We start from the raw sequence: 18,749 nt of genomic DNA, 5'->3' as shown, positions 1-18,749 counted from the left end.
TTTCATTAAATTTCAGGGTTGCTTAATCCAGAACTCAGACACTTGGTGTAACTATTCCTGGAAGTTGCTTCCTCAGCATTTGTGACTGTGCTTCCCTCAAAGGAACATCTTGTTCCTCAGAGCTCCTCAAAATATATCAGGCCGCCATTTCTCAAGCAGTGTGTGAGTGTGTGAATGTGTGCATGTGTGGTGTGTGTGTGTGTATGTGTGTGTATGTGTGTTTCTGTGTATCTCTGTGTGTGTCTGTGTGTCTGTTGGGGGGCAGAGATAAGCAGGAGGGGTTAGACTACCATCCTAGGACTCAGGGGACAGGCCCAGGGGGAGAGGTCTCAGGCACTGTCGAGCCTTCACCATGAGTATTCAGGACCTGTGGGGAGGAGGTGGAGACCGAGACTCAGTGATGTTCTCCAGGAAAGCCACAGGGATTTGGGCTATAAAACACTGAGGTTTATTCCAGCCTGGTAGTTACTGTCTCTCCACAGAGGGGACCAAGCAAGGGAGCAGGAGCTGCCTTTTCCTGCTGAGCAGTCTGTGCAGCTAGTCTGGCTGTGTAAACAAGACTGTGCTTAGGAAGCTAGTGCCTTTAAACAAAAAAACCTTTTTTTATGAGAAAAAGTTACACAGGGTGAGGGTGTGGTTCTGTGGTACAGCCCTGGCCTAGAGCAAATGAGGCCCTACCCCTGTCACTCGAATTCGGAGGATGGAACACCTTGTGGGGGAGGGGAGGGGTACCTCTGGAGCTATAAGTGACAGTCTAGTTTTGGAGAAAGTTGCCTTTGTGTTGGATGGGTTTCCACGCCTGTCTGTCCACACTTGATCCTTCGGCTTGTGGGCATTGACTGCCTGCCCATATAGAAAAGCACCGGAGTCCGTCTCGGGGAGTTCCAGTTTGGTGTGGGTGCCTTGTGATGCTGAGACATCTGCTATAAACTGTTTTTCTGACCTTGTGTAAACTCTGAAAAAAAAATACAAAGAGGAAAAGTGACTTCCTGCTTGATCTAAAATCAAGTCCCGCAGTACCCAGCGTCACTTTAGGCACTAGTTCACCTCAGAGGATGGGAGCAGTGGGCCAGCAGATTGCGTGCCCTCCTTCAGGGAGCTGCAGGGAAATACTGGATCGGGGAAATAACCCTGTTTTGCTGTACGGTGACTCTCTCTCTCTTGCTCAGCATGGAATGTGATTTTTGTAGTTCATCTATGTACATTTCCTAAAAGTTTTGATAAGAGTAATTGAAATGAAATGATAGGTCCTAAGCTGCAGACATCCATCATACCATACATACTAAAATACGTACATAAGTAAGTAAATAAATAAATAAGAACTCTTTGTGTTCTGGTGGTGCCAAAACTTAGTTCTCCTAAGTAAGAGCCAAGTATTGCAAGCACGTGGGAGCTGGCAGGATGGCTGTCTCTGGGTTGTGAGGAAGAATGCTGCAGCCTGGCAGCTGAGGCCATGACAGGGAGAGTGGAGAGTGCACCCTACACTGTGGCTGAGAGGATCCGTCACGGTCCTCATCTGTATACATTCTCCTTCTTAAAATCAAAGCCCGACTGATGCCGTATGGTTTTTGTTTGTTCTTTTGTTGTTTGATACCTGCCATTTGCCTCTAATTTCTTCCTCCTCTTCCAGGAGAAAGACCCTCCTCCTCTCCCTCCCCATGTCCCTCCCCTGCTCCTCCCACTGCCCCTTCCCCACCATCCTTCCCCAGAAGCCCAGTGGGAAATCAGCTCTCAAAGAATTTGGTGTCAGGATCCCTTTAAATCTTAAAAATTGTTTAAAAAATATATTAGTTGTTTATACTAGTTATGCCTATCTGATTAGAAGTAAAATGGAAAACTTTAAAAACAAGGATATTCAAGCCCATGTTCCACTGACTAGCAGACCTGTGGCATCATCACATGACATCAGGCCCTGGAAAATGACATCGTGCCTTCATGAGATAATGAGCGCGAAAAGGAAACAGCATTGTTATTATGAGAATAAGCTAACTGTTGAGGGCAGGTGTCCCTGGCAGCTTTAGAAGTCTGTGGACACGATGCTGAGAACAGCTGCCTTGGTACTTTTCCTCGAGTTTCAGAACTTTCTAGGCTAAATGCACAGAAAGTTCCAATTTGATCTGGCAAAAGGAGATACATTTCTGGGGGGAAAAATGTAACTTGTCTATCATGTATGAAGTCTTTTGGGTCTCATCCCCATCACTGGCAGAAAAAATGGAATATTTGTACCAATTAATTGTATCCTGGTAATTAGTAAAAATATAATCAATCCAAAAGAAAGAATATCAGAAGATTCTCTATCACACATGTGGATGATATTAGAATAGACTGCCCAGGAGAAGTAGAAAATCATGGAGGAAAACTAAGGTTCTGTAGGAGGAGAGATTTCAATGGATGATATTGGTATCAAGATACAGTAGCTCCCGTCAGAAGCCATGTCTTTGCATATCAGGCGAGTGATGAAACTGCTCTATTATATATAGTGACTAAAGTGAATAATTAGTTCTCTGAAAATGGCTGCTTTATCTTACACCCCTTACTTGCATCTATAAAGGATGCTGGTGAATGAATACTCCAAAAGGAGGGGACTGTCCTTATATCTTCTTTTTGCTTCTCCTAATTTTGAAAAGTATGTGTAACGTCTTACACATTCTAACATCTGCACTGCAATTTTTTTTCACGATTGAAGCATCCAAATAAAATGTAATTGAGAGACCTTAAAAACTGAGTAGAATCTAGGAACATGAGCATACCTAACCCCCAATCCACCTGCATCTGCTTTCTCCAGTGTGAGGGAGATACTCCCTATGCCCAGAAAACCAAAATTCCACAAGTGTCTGTCACATTCTCCGTGTAATGTTTTACAAAGACAGGAAAAGTCACCGCAAGAGCCATGGCACAGAAATGCAGGTTTTATTTTTGCCTAGCCAGGAAAACTCAGACACCAGGGAGAGCCTTCCATCTGAGTGGAAAGTAACAGGAATTTACCTGCTCTATGTGTGTGTGGGGGGGGGGGTTAAGGGGTCAGAGTTGCTTTTTTTTTTTCTCCCTTACATAATCCTCTGACATAGAGTGACCGCTTGGCTATAGCCCTGACACATTATTGGCCCCGTGGGTATCAATATTGAACAACTTTTCTAGGCTTAGCAACTGTTACCTCTCCTGTAGAAGTTTTTTCCCCCTCCCTTTCAGTTTTCAAGTTCAGCTTACTAGTGACAAGCTGAGGATTTTAAAATATCAGAATGGAAAATTCCTAATGCAGTATGTAGACCAAAGAGAGCTGAGTGAGTTTCTGTGGGTTGTTGTTGTTTTAAGTTACATGTAGGTCCACGTGTGGGTACCTGTGCTTGAGAGTGCAAGTGAGTCAAGCACCTGGCCAGGCTGGAGAACCCTCTGGGGTCCTGAAGCTGCAGGCAGCTGTGAGCCCCCTGACATGGGTGCCAGGAGCCAAATTCTGGTCTTCCGCAAGAGTAATACATGCTCTAGCCACGGAGACCTCTCTCCAGCCCCCAAAATAAGGCTTTTTAGGTAAAAAGCAAGTTGTGGCATATTTAAAAGAAAAAAAAAGTTTCCATCTTCAGCTCCTGACGGTACTGCTTTTGTGTCTGAGAGATACAGAAGTTTCCAGAACAGCTGCATAGTGCACACAAGCCTGGAAACCTGAGTTCCACCCCCAGGAGCCCCAGAAAAGGCTTGGTTCGATGGCACACATATGTAATCCCAGCATTCCTAGGGTGAGATGAGAGACAAAGACAGGGAGTTGCCCGAAATTCGTGAACCAGCTAGCCAGGAGGGGCTGCACGGTAGCAGAAACAGGAGAAGCTCTGTCTCAACAAGGCAGAAAAGTAAAGCAACTCCTGAAAGGTGTTCTCTGATCTCCATGCATGTGCCATGACATGCACTTGTGCAAATATATACACAATAAAAAAAAATTTGGGGGGGGGAATCTATTAGAATAGAACAGATAATCTTAATACATCCTCCCTCACTTCCTCCTACTATTAACATCCTATATTAGTGCAATAAATTGGTTACAGTTGATGTCCTAATTGTGATACATTTTTATTAGATTTCAACTCCTGTCCTTCCCAGAATCCTCCAGGAAGCCACACTCTACTTAGTCATCTAGGTCTGTCTGATTAGGCACCTCGTGGCCACACTTTCCTTGTTTTTCTTGGCCTCGGTGGATTTGAGGATTGCTGGTCAGGTGTTTTGTAGACTGTCCCACAACTTGGTATTTCAAAAGGAATGTCACAGAAGTGAAGTTACCATTTCCATCATCCAAGGGTACATTCTGTCGACATGACCAGTCCCGGCAGGTGTGACCCTTGACCAGCCTGGCAGGGGTTTCCTTGATTGGTGTCTCCATCCTGAAGCTGTCCTACTGTGTAAGTCACACCCCACCTACTTCCTCAAGGAAGGACAATCTACATAACATTGAAGTTTTTCCCTGTGGGAAACTTGTCTGTTATCTTCCTTTCATTTAATCTGCCATTTTTATCCATACAGCCTACTCTTGAAATTTTATTGCCATACTTCGGGTTACAATTCACTGTCTTGGGAATGACATACATTACTGTCTTGCTCTGACTGCTATCTCCACCACTGGGAAAGCTTCCCCTTGGTTCCTGCATCTTTTTGATGAGCCCTCCCATTGCCTTGAAGTGCTTGGGTGTTGATGGTTGTGTCTGTGACTAAACTCTGGCTGGGTGTGGTGCTGCGAGCCTTCAATCCCAGCGCTTAGGAGGCAGAGGCAGGCAGATTTCTATGAGTTCAAGACCAGCCTGTTTTACAGAGTGCATGCCAGGACATCTAGAACTACATAGAGAGATGGTGGTTCAGCACCCCTCCCCCCACATAAAGTCTGAATGACAGTGCATTGACATTCAGAAGTAGAGGGATGAAAACAGCTGCCTCTGGGTCCAGGGCTGTCCTGCCGTGGGTACCTGCAGTTTCTCCGTAGGTTTGTTTTTCTATAGCTGTCACACTACTTTTTTTTTTTTTTTTTTTAAGATTAACTTTACATTTTAGGTTAGCAGCTGTGAACTAAGAAATAAAGGCTGGCAAAGCCACAGATTTCTAGTCCAGGACAACCTGTTGATCTGTTTCGAATCTCACGAGTGCCCTTCCTTCCCAGGTCTGACAGAGACGGCAGTCTTCAGCTGTGAGGCCCACAATGACAAAGGGCTGACGGTGTCCAAGGGTGTGCAGATCAACATCAAAGGTAAGCGGAAAGGCCAGGGGCTTTCAGCATCTCCTGGGGGCAGAGGAGGGGCTCTGGCTTTCTTTGTAATAGTGGACTGGTTTCTTCTCCTCTTTGGTGTCAGTGTTTTGGGGAAAAAAAAGGAATAATTATGAAGCCTACCTATTTTTGAGGCTTGATGATTTAATACAAGTAAAACGCCCACAGCATACTTGGCACATACACATAGCTGGTGTAGCAAGGAGAAAATAAGCTAGAAGCTTTCCTTCTGTTTTCACTTTTCCCATGTCTACCTTGCACTTGTCCTCATTAACCCTTGAAGCGCCCAGTGGCGGGCTCACCAGGGGTGCTGATGTGTGAGGACTGGGTCACCCGAGCCTCATCTAAGTCTTACAAGGGGGAGACGTACAACTGGAAGGAGAGAGCAGAGGGCACTGCAGATGCTCATCCTTCTCTCCTTCTCCATCTTACCTCCCATGAGCTTGCATTTCGCTAGATGGGAGCTCACTGGGTAGATGATTGGCAGCAACAGAGCAACAGAGTGAAAGGCAGATGTTAGTGGACATTACTGTCCCTCACCTTGTCCTTCTACCCTGGGCGATACTACTGTATTTAAACCCAAACCTTGGAAGAAAGGAAACCCCACCAGCAAATTCCACCTTATTTTTATCTTCATACCATCGTTCTTACTCATCAAAACTCAAGCACCATTTTATGTTTTACTATCGGATAGATCTTTAGATAGTGAGGAATAAATATTGGGTTCATGGTTCTTTCCTCTTATCCTTGGGAAATCAAAGCAACACAAGGAAAAGGTAGAATATGTTAAATAATAAGTTAAAGGTTGGGCAGGCAGAGAAGGGACCTTAAAACTGTTGGAGGAGTTATGAAAGATTCTGATTTCACTTTCAGTAAACGAACTGGATGAAGAATATGAAACAGCATTTTGTAAAAGTTCATTGGAAAAAAAAAAAAAAGCAAACCAAAAGTGGCTCATGAGGGAAGTGTATAACTTCCTTCCTTTTCCACAAATTCCGCTATTACAGTTTTCAAAAGGCACGCTGGGAATCTCGGAAATCCACTGGTGGTGTCAACTCAAAAGGGAGAGAGGGACTGCTAAGCCTGAGACTCAAACTTCTTAGAGTTTAAACACGTGTAAAAGTGTTTAAATTTAAACATTAAATGGGAAGCATTAAAATTTAGGCTTCATGCAGAATCTCACCTAACATGTCTTGAAAAAACTCTACCCTTTTCCAAAGCTTGTGTGATTTCTCTGTGTTTGTTTAAAGACAACGTGACCTTGAACTTCTGGTCCTCTGCCTTGTCTCTCTAGCACTTAGGTCAAGGTCATGTTTCTGACCTTCATTTATCTTAAAACTTACAGCAGAGCAAGCAAGACCCCTTCTGTCCAACACAGTGGTTCTCAACCTCCCTAATGCTGAGATCCTTTAATACAGCTCCTCATGTTGTGGTGACCCCCCAACCATAAAATTATTTTGTTGCTACCTCGTAATTGTCATTTTGCTGCTGTTATGAATCCTAATATAAACATCTGTGTTTTTCGATGGTCTTAGGTGACCCCTGAGAAAGGGTCATTTGCTCCCCAGGGGGTCTCCACCCACAGGTTTGACGCTTGTGCCCTCCTGCGGTTTATAACTGTGATCAGATGTTTGTGTCTTTGTTTCTCCATAGCAATCCCCTCCCCACCCACTGAAGTCCACATCCTCAGCAGTACAGCACATGGCATCCTGGTCTCCTGGGTCCCAGGTTTTGATGGCTACTCCCCATTCCAGAACTGCAGCGTTCAGGTAAGTCTTTCGAGTGGAGAGGGAAGAGGTTGTGTGGTGCTGTGTGATGCTCTCTGTCTTTCCCTCCTCCTCCCCAGGGTAGGCATGGAAGGTATTTCTCCCCTTCTGTTCAGGCCCCCTTCCACTCCCCTTCTCAGTGTCCACCTTCATGGGCTGTTTCAATGCTCTGGCTGCTCTGCTGCTCTATGGCCCAGGACCCAACCAGGAAAGAAACGTGTTTCCAAGGACAGAGGCCACGAGGCCAGGGATAATTCTTCTTTAGAAGTTACAAAGGCACATCCCTGAATGAGAGCTGGTTTGTCACCAAGGGTCCAGGGACTAGACACCACCCAGTACGGGTCATCCTAGTGTTATGAAGGACAGTTGTACCAGCCCAAGGTGGGTCCTGTGGGCTGATAAATGAAGCCCCTCTCTCCTGGGGAAACCAGGGGGTTGCTGGCCTTATAGGATCCTGAACTGCTCCTAACATTCCCTACAGTCGCTATGGAACAGGGCTGGGAGAAATATGGGTGAGTCATCCTGGTCATGATATAAGCTGTGCTCTTGAGTGTTCCCTTCATGAAAACTCACGGTGCCCACCAGGGCCAAGGCATTCTGCCTATATGCACCTCTTGCTTAAAACACAGGAGACGTGTGGGCTCAGCGCACTCACCTAGTCTGAGTGACAGGACCAGAATTCAGGTCCCTGGAGATCTGATGCCAGCATCAGAGCTCAGCTACTAACTCCACAGTCCGACCAGACTCAGCTACCGGTCACCCAGGGGCTGTCTGCCCACAGTATCAGTGCCTTCTGCCTTGCTCTTTATCATGCATAGGGACAGAATTATTCTTCGCTTCCCAAATATCCAGTTTTCTCATTAAAACCTCATTAACCAGCTGGAAGGTGGTGACACACACCTTTAATCCCAGCACTTGGGAGGCAGAGGCAGGCGGATCTCTGAGCTCGAGGCCAGCCTGGTCTATAGAATGAGTTCCAGGACAGCCAGCGCAATACAGAAGCCCTGTCTCAAACAACAAACGAACAAACCAAAGCTCATTACCAGGCCAGCGGGTTGATAACCTGAGTTTGATCCCTGGCATCCACAGTAGAAGGAGAGAACTGAGTCCTGAACGTTGTCTTCGGACCTCCACTTGTGTACCAGGGCACACAAGGGCCCCCTATGAGGAGGAGGAGGAGGATGAATAAAATTAGATTAAAAAAGGACAACCTCATTAACCTAACACAGGCTAGTCAGGCCAACTTAATTCGGGGGAATGACTTCCAGAGAATTTTGTGTTGACAACCAGATGTTTTTCATACCAACTGGAATGAATTTCTCTGCTCTTGATGCCTCCTACACTGACAGCTGTCCCTTCTCTGAAAAATAAGAAGAGGCATTCTCCCTAAAATGCTCTCTTCACCCTACCTCTTCCAGCCTTGCTGAATTCCTGCCCGGCTTTATTTGTAAAGCTCCCAAGCGCTGGTAACCGCTCTTCTTGTTTCCATGGCCTCTCACCGGGAAATCCTCCCGATTGCCTGATGTTTTTTAAGACAGAATCAGCCTCGCGTAGTCTATTCTGACCTTCCACTCACTGTTGCCAAAAATAGCCATGAACTCTTGTTCTTCCTGCTTCTGCCTCCACAGTGCTGAGGCTGATAGGCACGGTACACGTATAAACATGGCTTTAGCTGTGTCCCAAGAGATTTTTTGCCTTGCTGTGTTTTCATTCATCTCGGGGGCTATCTCGCTTGCTTTCGTTTTGTCTTTTACCTCGTGTATTTTTGCCTTCTTGATTATTTAGGAATGTGTTTAAATGCCACACTTCTAAATCTTTTAAAAAATGATTCTCGTGTGTGTGAGTACACACACGTGTGCACACGCACGCGTGCGTGTGTGGAGGCCAGGGGAGGCTGCCTGCTGTCCCGCTCTAGCACTTCTGCCTGTTCTTTTTCTCTCACTGCAACCAGGAGCAAGGCTGGCAGTCAGCAGGCCCCGAGATGCCCCCGAGTCTGCCCCCACAGGGCTGGGTGGCAGAGTCTGTGCGCAAGGTCACGGTCAGCTTTTTCTGTGGGCACTGCTGACTCGCACCTTGGGTCTTCGCACTTGTGCGCAAACTGTTCTTACCCACCGAGCCCTCTCCTCAAACCCCAAATTTATTTCTAATGTTCCGTTAGAAAATGCCTAGCATGTTTTCAGCAATTTGAAACTTAATTAAGGCCTGTTTAATGACATAGCATGTGCCCTATCCTGGAGACTGCCGGAGACTGGACGGTGTAAGCCGGTTGTCAGGCGTGCTCTCTGTGTGGGGAGCCAGAGAGGGTGTGGCGTACCGTCTCTCAGGAGAGCGGCCAACTTTAGGGAGACTCTGAGAGAGAATGGCTGCCCTGCCACCACCGTGAGAGGTGAATCTCAGGGGAGGTGCGAGGGGGGGTGGGACAGCGGGGTGGCTGAGAGCACTCAGGGTGAAGAGTCAAACACCGGCTCTGCTTACTCTCCCTGACTTTGCTGTGACTTTGCACAGTGGTGGACTCTATGAAAAAGCACCGCAGGGCGGACACATGCAGGCTCCCCTCGTCCACCTTGGACCGTGTGGTTGCCAAATGTGGTCATTCTGCACTCAGACCCCCAGATAGCTCAGCCTCCCCTCACTCGTTCTCCCTTCCATCTCTGATAGAGCTGTTAGATGAGCAAATGACACAGGAAATCCACCTAAATGACACAAGCCAACTCGATATTCACCTGTCTTAAAACATCACACTAAATAGAACACCCTTTGTTTGATGTGGCATCCCTGTAGGGAGTCTAGAACTTGTCTGCAGTATGTCCCCTTCCTGAAGGGACCAAGTACTGGCTACAGCTCATCACCATTTTAAACTGTGACTCTGAAATGAATGTGTTGGATGGGATTCAGGGCTGTTCTCTGTTGGGACACACCCTTTCACTTCCTTTGACCCTGACTATAGTTTCTTTCTTCACCCATTTTTGGGACACATGTTCCATTTCTGTTTTTAGCTCCCTCATGTGCCTCTTGCCATTTTACGCCCTCCTCTCCCCCAGGGTTCACAGAGGAGGGCCGTTTTAGAAAACCTATCTTTTCCCGAGAACCTGCCTATAAACGTTCTCTTAGGGTTCCGGAAATGGGGCTGGGGCAGAGAGCCAAAGGTTCCCTCCACCTTAGTTTTACTGGTTGGTCACCAGGAAGTCAGTGCATAGTTTAATATGAAAGAACAAAAAGGAATTTCTGCCAAAAAGCCACCCCCAAGATAAGCACATGGCCCCTGTTTCTCAAACAGCGGTGGCTCCAGCTGGTACCTTCCTGTCACCCACCAGGTCTGAGTCAGAGGTGGAACTCGGCCTCCACGCCACTCTCATGGTATCCACCAAGAGACTCCAAAATGTCCCAAAATGTCTATTTATGGTCCTGTGCTAAGCTGCAAGCACACTTATCCTGACAGAGCAACCCTATACATCCATGGCCCTCCCTTATTGTACCTCCCTTATTAAGGGAATTCATCTTTTGGATTAAAGATTTTTTTTCTCCCAAAATTGCTTTTGGTTGCTTCTGTTTTGTTTTCTGGTTTTTTGTTTTGTTTTGTTTTTTGTTTTTTTTTGTTTTGTTTTAATATATATACATGTGGTGGAGAAACCACCACCATTCCCATAACCTCATTCCCAAACAGGAGGTATGCATAACGGACAGGGTGGGGTTTGGCCAAGGACTAGATTGTTGCTGAGAATCCCATTCTTTTGCTCTGTGTGCTTGTACTTGTGTTTGGAGGGCACTGTGGAGGAAACCGTGCCATGTGGAGGCGGGTGGCAAAGACAAGGAAACAAACATTTTAAGGAGATTAGAGAAAGGTTTGTTAAATGAGATACAAACCATCTTTTCCCATCTATCCCAGCTTTCCATCCTCCCCCCACCCCAAAAGACAACTGTACATGCCCTTAAGGTTGAGTTTCTATCAGAGTGGAGAGGGAGAAGGATAAAGGTCACACTATTAAAGCCAACTCAAGGCAAGAGCAGGGATCTTCATGTTACAGAATATGAAGGACAGAGGTTTTGGCTGGGCATGGTGGCTGCTAATCCCAGTGTGCCTATAAACCCAGCTACCTGAAGGCTGAGAAAGGGGAATGCAAGTTTGTTAGCATTCTGGGCTACTTAGCAAGACTCTCAAAATGGACACTTTAGGGAGGCTCAGAGGTGTCAGTAGCAGTTGCCTAGCATGTGTGTAGGCCTGCAGGTCAGTTCCCAGTTCTGCCAACTGTAAGCAAGCCACAGCCCTTCAAAAGGGAGCCTAGACAATAGTCACACACTACCTTTGTCACCATGGCGCACCAAAGGCAGGTGTGGCATGGAAATGAGAGTGGCTGGGGACAGGTTGTGCCTCCATCTGGGGAGTCATGTTTGTAGATGTGGATTCCTCCACCAAACAGCCCGAGAATGAGATTGTAGACACAGAACCAAGAAGCTAGAAGAGGAAAATCTAAGCTGTAAACTTACTGAACTCTCCCTCACTCAGAAGAAAAGGAGTTCAGCAGTTCAAGGATGATGGGGTCTTCCCGCAATAAAGCACCCCGAAACCTCAGACCTTCCTGAAGTGTGTCTGCAGTTGATGGTGGGGGTAGTCACAGCTAAAGCAACGCCTGAATGTCATACTGGTGAAAGCTCTGGTATTGTTGGATAAGAGTTTTCTGATTGCCTCAGAATCTTCATTCTCTTGAGTAAGACTTTGTCTTTCTTCAAGACCTATTTACTTCTTCAAAAGTCAGCATGACCAGGGTTTCCAACTGGAAAGTGAAAAGAAGGTGCAAAGATGGTTTGTATGATGGCTAGTCCTGGTTGTCAACTTGGCTACGTCTGAAATGAACTAAAACCCAAGCAGCTGGGTTCATGTGTAAAGAATTTTTTCTTAATTTAATAATTTGAAGTGGAAAGACCCACTTTTAATCTGTAGCTTTTGAGGTGGGAAGATCCACCTTTAATCTGGGCCACACCTTCTGCTGGCAGCCTGCATGAAAACATGGGAGAAGAAAGTTTTCAATGTCTGCTGCGCTCACTCTCACTGGCAAGTTCATTCCTTCACTGGCATTGGAGTCTGTTTCTTTGGGATTCTGGCACATACTGAAGACCAGATGAGACACTCAGCCTCATAGACTGAACATCTACTGAATTCTTGGACCTTCTATTGATAGACTAGCTGGACCACAGCTTGTAAGCCATTCTAATAAATCCCCTGTACAGGTATACTTTTATTCAATCAGTTCTGTTCCTCTAGATAACCCTGACTAATACAGATGGTTCTACCAGGAACAAGGCATAATTCTGGGAATTAGAAATGTGTTTTAGTGTCTTTCCAGCATGACAAGGCCATTGCACTCTCAAATTCTGCAGCTGTGGTCACTTATACTAGACCTGCACAAGACTGGGCCCACCAGCACCCTGTCGTGGAGTAGGCAAGCTTTTACTCCTTAATGAGAATTGATAGGCAGTTAATATTGTCAGCAGGGAGCAGACCGTGGGGCCCTCACTCCTTTTCGAGGGTTCACAGGCAGTTTATGATTGCTGGGGAGGGGGAACTTTTTTACAGTAGGGTGCCCATGGTTCTGTAAATAACCCCTACCCCGCGCTCCTGTAAACAGTCCTAGTGAAACTCATTTCACACGCACACATACACGGAAAGCCACGATTGTGCTGGATACTCAGGCTCAGGTGTTAGGTGCTGCTTACTTTTGCCATCACCCAGGTTGGGGTCCCAGCACCCACATAAAGGCTCAGAACTGTGGGAAACTCCTGGCTCCAGGGGATCTGGGGCATTTTTCTGACCTCCACGAGGCATGTGTGTAGTGCACATACATGCAGGCACTTAGGCAAAGGAAACTCATACACATAAGATAAAAATAAATGATATGTTTTTCGAAAAACATAACAGTAGAAGGGAGACCAGGATGAGAAAGGGGTCGGAGAACAAGAGAATGTAATGGGAATTGGTTATAAACAAAACACATTTATATACATGTATAAGCCCATTATAAGCCCATTGTTATGTCTAATTAGCATATGCTAATAAAAACTTTAAAAGGGGACTAGAGAGATTGCTCAGTGAGTAAGAGTGCTTCCTGCTCTTCCAAAGGACCTAAAGTCATTTTGCAGGGCCGATATTTGCTAGCTCACAAGCATGTGGGTGCTATGAATAGAACCTTGGTACCCTGAAAGAGCAGCCAGTGCTCTTCACTGCTGAGCCATCTCTCCAACCCCAAGCTGTGAGCTCTTAAATTTAAGATAAACCGCACAGGAATAATATCATCTCAGCAAAGCCATCAGTACTGTGTCAGAAGTACATTGTAATACAGAGTCTGGTAAAAATACGAGCATGGCACTCTTTATGAAGGACTGAAAAGTATGCTTGAGTGATATTTTGTACTTGTTTTTCATGTTATCTTAAGACAATAATGTTGATAAAAGCCAAGAAATCCATTTACTAAAACAAGCTCTGGAAATTATTTAAAGGGTCAGATACTATGAAATGAAAGAACGGATTCTTTTGCTGTGAGTTTGAGGACAGCCTGGTCTACAAAGTGAGTCCAGAACAACCAAGGCTATACAGAGAACCCCTGTCTCGAAAAAAACAAACAAACAAGAACTGAAGGTGAATCTGTGAGGGACCCTGCTTTCTATATGAGTACATGTGATTTATAATTATTAATATGTTAATAATATCACAGTAACTATTTGCCTGCCACAGTGAAACTCCACAGTATAGACATTTTCGTGAAGGCTCCAGTTGTTTGCCAGCGGTGACATGAGTAACACAGGTCATGCTGACAGGAAGGTTTGTGTGTGTCCTGAATGGAAGCAGGTCCTTCCTCCAGCACAGAGGGCTACGTGCCTCCAACATTTGTGTGCCCAAGCCTGACATTCTCCCCGCCTTACTAATGCTGCTCCACATCTGTACTCTCCATTCAGGTCAAGGAAGCTGATTTGCTGAGTAACGGCCCAGTCATGATCTTTAATACCTCTGCCTCGCCACATCTGTATGAAATCCAGCAGCTGCAAGCCCTGGCTAATTACAGCATCGGTGTGTCCTGTCGGAACGAAATTGGCTGGTCTGCGGTAAGCCCTTGGATTCTGGCCAGCACAACAGAAGGAGGTAATTCCTGAGATACACAACTAACATCCCTGCCCCCCCACCAAGGCGTGATCGGACAAGCCTCTCCCCAAACCCCCGATGTTGTGTGTGCTCTGCTTGTTCGGTGCATTTTAGTAGGGTGGCCAGTAAAATAGGAAAAAAAATAGTTTCTTAGTATTTTAAAAGGCTTGAGTGAAAAAAAAAATGTTATCTATGCTATGTATATATAGCATTTTCTTTTATGTGTGAAGACTATGGTGCCATTTTCAAGGCCAGTATTCTTTTCAATTTGCACACAATGCGTAGTTATTTTTCATAGCAGGCAACCCAAAAGGGGGAAAAAGTCATTCCCTTATTAAATAAAATCCCAGCTTCACAGTTGTCTACAGGGTGTCCTAGCTGGGCTATTTGTTTGAGACAAGGTCTCCCGATGTAGTCTTGGCTGGCCTGGAACTTGCTATGCGGACTCTTAGAGACCCTCCTGCCTCAACCAGGACCGAAACATCGAGCGGTGGTTCCTCCATGGTTTCTGCTGCAGGCAATGTGACCTGGAAATATAAGACAAAATGAGCCCTTCCCTCTGTGGAGTTTTTGTTTTGGTTTTTGTTTTTAATGTATGTGAGTGCTCTATCTGCATGTACACCTGCACACCAGAAGGGAGCATCCAATCTCATGATAGATGGCTGTGAGCCTCCATGTAACCCCATGGAGCTGGGAATTGAACTCAGGACCTCTAAGAACAGCTCTTAACTGCTGAACTAACTATTTCTCCAGCTCCCTGCGGAGTTGTCTCTGATCCTGATGTTTATCACTGCAGCAGAAAGAGCTGTGTTGTTGTTTTAAAGGGTTCGGGGTAAGTTCTTGTTTTTCTTTTTAGTGTATCACAATGTTCCACTGTTTCCTTTCTTGCTTTGTTTCCACCATAGTGTTGGTGGTACACCTGATTTTGTTCCTCTGTCTATAAAGATGCACCTTGTCCCCATTTCTCTCCTTAGCACCTGTTTTAAACAATTTCACAGCAATATGCTTTAGCTCCATTTTACCAATATTTCTTGTGCTTCAAATTCATTGGACTCCTTGTATCTGTGTTTGAGTTTGTATCGCATTTGGGAACATCAGGGCTACTATCTTGCCCTTACAGTATTGTAGACTAAATCTAGGACCTCATACATATATTAGAGACACTCTATCACTGAGCTATGTACAAATCTCCACTTCTCGTATATTTCTGCCCCTTTTTACTTCTCTCTTTTAAGGACTTCAGTTATGTGCATAACAGACTGTTGGAGGTCCCATAATGCAGTAGTGCTCTGTTGAGAAAATGCCTGCATACAGTTGTGCTACAGGCAAGCCTGCAGGGCATTTTCTTAATTGGTGATCGATGGGGAAGGGCCCAGCCCGTTGTGGGTGATACCATCCCGGGGCTGGTGGTCCTGAGTTGATGAGAAAGCAGGTTGAGCAAGCCAGTAAGCAACACTCCTTCCTGGCCTCTGCATCAGCTCTTCCCCTGTTTGAGTTCTTGTCCTGACTTCCTTGATGATGGACTGTGATGTGGAAGTGTCAGCCAAATAAACTCCTTCTTCCTCAGCTTGCTTTTGGTTATGGTGTTTCTTCACAGCAATAGTAACCTTAACTAAGACAAATAGTGTGGATAATCTTTCATGGCTAGCACTGGTAGAACCATGAGAATTCTACCTTGTTGGAAGAATTTACTGTAGATAGCTGGCATTATTTTAGGACACAGGTGAGCCAGTGAGAGACCATTTTGTCTTCTTGGATATTGCTTTTAAGGCTTGTTGAGTAAGACCACAGCATTGCTCAGAATAGGGTCAGTTATTAACTACTGTGGAGACAAGACCATTCTGTGTGGTCTGGCCAATGACCTTGAACCATGAGGTTTCCAGTCTGATCGAGCAGCCTTATGGGCACTGATGCCTTAGACCTTTTCACACCACTCTTCCCGTGTCTTCTCTTGGAGTTATTATGAGGCCTCTCTTGCCTTGTCATACATATTTATCTTTCTTGATTTATTCCCCGATTTTCATGGCACTTATTTTTATTTATTTGTTTGTTTATTTAGAGAGAGAGAGAGCAAGAGCAGGCCTGTGCCATAGCATGTATGCTGAGGTCAGAAGACGGCTTGGGGGAGTGAGTTCTCTCCTTCCACCTTGTAGGTTTTGAGGGTCAAACTCAGGTCATCGGGCTTGGCGAGAGCATCTTTACCTGTTTCATGATAGACAACATCCTTCTGTGTTGAACCAAACCATCTCACTGGGCTGAGCATATTCTCAAGGAGAGTGAAGACAGGAAGGGTTTCCATGGCTCTGCCTCATCCTGGGTTAGTCATTTTTCTGAATGTAGACTGTCAGGTTAGAAACCCTTCCCTCCTCAAAATATTAGTTATTTCTGAGGTTTTGTGTTTTGTTTTTTCTTTGTTTGTTTGTTTTTGTCTTTTGGTTGCTGTGGGATATTTTCTGCATTGACTTTTCTAGAATATCTTTTTTGTTTTGCTCTGGTGCTGTGATAGACTGTGATGGAAAATGTGTGTCAGGCATTATTGTGGGTATCTAGTGGCCTCTTTAATCTGGGAAGCCAAGTCCTCTGGCTCTAGATTTTTCCTTTGAATGTTTTCTGCTTTGTTTTCATTGAAATTGTATGAGATGTTTCAGCGACTTCTCTGATCCATTTTGTGGTTTTCTTCCTCAAATTGACTTACATACTTTACTTTTTTTACTCTAACTTCTTGAATATTTACTTTGTTGTTTTCCAATTCTTTTATTAAATACTGTTTTGTTAAGCATGTTTCTAATTTAAAGGTTTTCTTTTTCATTGGCCACTTTTGCTTTTATTTTCTTTGCACATATTAATTACTGCCTTGTTTTGTCTTAATTTTCATTCACTCAGTGGCTGACAATTGCTCCCCACCCTCACCCCACCCCATCTACCCCATCTGGGTTGGAGTCTCTGCCCTGTATGCACTGTATGCATTTGTTCCATGACTTTCCTGAAGGTTTCCCTAGACTTTCGCTGGTCTCTCTTTTCTCTCTGAAGAGTGGAGAACCAGCTGCAGTGAGAAATTAGCTTGTTGAGTTAATGATTCTTTTTTCAGTGTTCACACATGTGCAGAAAATCTTCTGTGGCTGACTCCTTTTGCCTTGTGAGCTTATATCTTTTTTTTGTGTGTGTGTGTGTTGGATTATTAGATTTAATTCAGAAAAAAAATAGTACAGGTACCAAAAACTTAAGAGTATTCTATGAGACAATCTTCAGTCAACTAAATTTTGTTTAATGACTTTACCGCCCCCTTCCCCCCAGTCAGAAGTCAGGAAAAGAATATCAATATTCCATTTCTGCTGTTAATATTCAATTTTAGGAAGAGCAGTATTCATTTCCCCACAGCTTGACAAATATTGAAAGAGGTTCCAGTAGGAGAAACCAAAACAGTTTCTCTCCAGGCATAAACCTAAACTGCATAATTTAGAGAAATATAAAGAATGTGGCCACTGCAGATAGCTGCCACTGTCTAAAGATCAATAGCCATCAGTAAAAAGCCAACTACTGTCATATCTCCTGATATCCTTTATAGCTTTCATAAAGAACTGGGCATGTGCATGTGTGCGCACACACAGAGAAAAAGAGAGAGAACAAATATATGAAGGATTGATGCTTGTAAATCTCTATTTAATATTTACTAGCTCCTTTAAGTTTAAAAAAGCATAATAAAGAACTTATATCTTTTAAACAGCTGCCCTCCCCCACCTCATGGATATAATAGGGGTCTTTGGAAGAGGCAGACAGAAAGACCTTCTTAGTTAGCTATGCTTATTCATAAATTCTATAACAGATCTGAAAGTGTATAAATGATTTCACTAGCAGAGTTTTGGCTCTTTGACATTTCCCAGGTGGAAATTCTTTTTAACTTCGTGAGTTTGTCTGAGAATACAGCAGAAATGAAGAAATATCACACCTTTAATCCCAGCACTTGGGAGGCAGGTGGATCTCTCTGAGTTTAAGACCAGCCTGGTCTACAAAGTGAGTTCAAGACAGCCAAGACTACACAGAGAAACCCTGCCTCAAAAGAACCAGGGGGGGGGGGAATTCATCTAATATGTACTATTTAGCCATTTCCTCCATCCCATTGATGTAATGTTGTCTTCCTGTTATTGTTGCTGGTTTTTTAGTATCAATATACCTTCAGTGGCTGCACAGTAATTTTCCATTGGGAAATATATTAAAGTTCACCTTATACTTTCCGCCTGAGTATTGCATGTATTCCATTTTTATTGTTACTACGCTATTATGGGTATAATGCATATGTAGAGTAATTTATTGGAAATCAAATACTTGGTCAAAAAGTCAGGTATGTTGGCAGATGCCATTAGTCCCAGAACTCAGACGGTCGAGGCAGGTGAGGCCATCTGGTCTACCTAGTGAGATCCTCACCCCCAAGAGATTGCACTCGTAGTCTTGAATTTTTTCTAACTTATTTTATATATGCATACACCATACACAGTTGGCTCCATTTATCTGCAGGTTCAGCATCCTCAAAAGTCATGTAACTGAGGATGAAAAACATTTGAAAATCAGTTGCATTCATACTGAAAATGAAAGGGCTTTCACCCCCTTGTCATTA

General features: G+C 44.6%; 1 protein-coding gene across 1 annotated transcript in view; it reads left to right on the top strand.

Moving 5' to 3' along the window:
* Positions 1-18,749, top strand: part of Mertk (MER proto-oncogene, tyrosine kinase) — a 98,125-nt gene that overhangs the window by 41,149 nt on the left and 38,227 nt on the right. Inside the window, exons 5-7 of the mRNA XM_021641953.2 lie at positions 5,135-5,221; positions 6,893-7,008; positions 13,954-14,137. Of these exons, the coding sequence (XP_021497628.1) occupies positions 5,135-5,221; positions 6,893-7,008; positions 13,954-14,137 (387 nt within the window). The remainder of the gene's footprint in view (positions 1-5,134; positions 5,222-6,892; positions 7,009-13,953; positions 14,138-18,749) is intronic.

The sequence above is a fragment of the Meriones unguiculatus genome, chromosome 18 (assembly GCF_030254825.1).
Source record: "Meriones unguiculatus strain TT.TT164.6M chromosome 18, Bangor_MerUng_6.1, whole genome shotgun sequence".
In the NCBI taxonomy this organism is placed as follows: domain Eukaryota; kingdom Metazoa; phylum Chordata; class Mammalia; order Rodentia; family Muridae; genus Meriones; species Meriones unguiculatus.
This window is presented reverse-complemented; position numbering and strand designations above follow the sequence as displayed.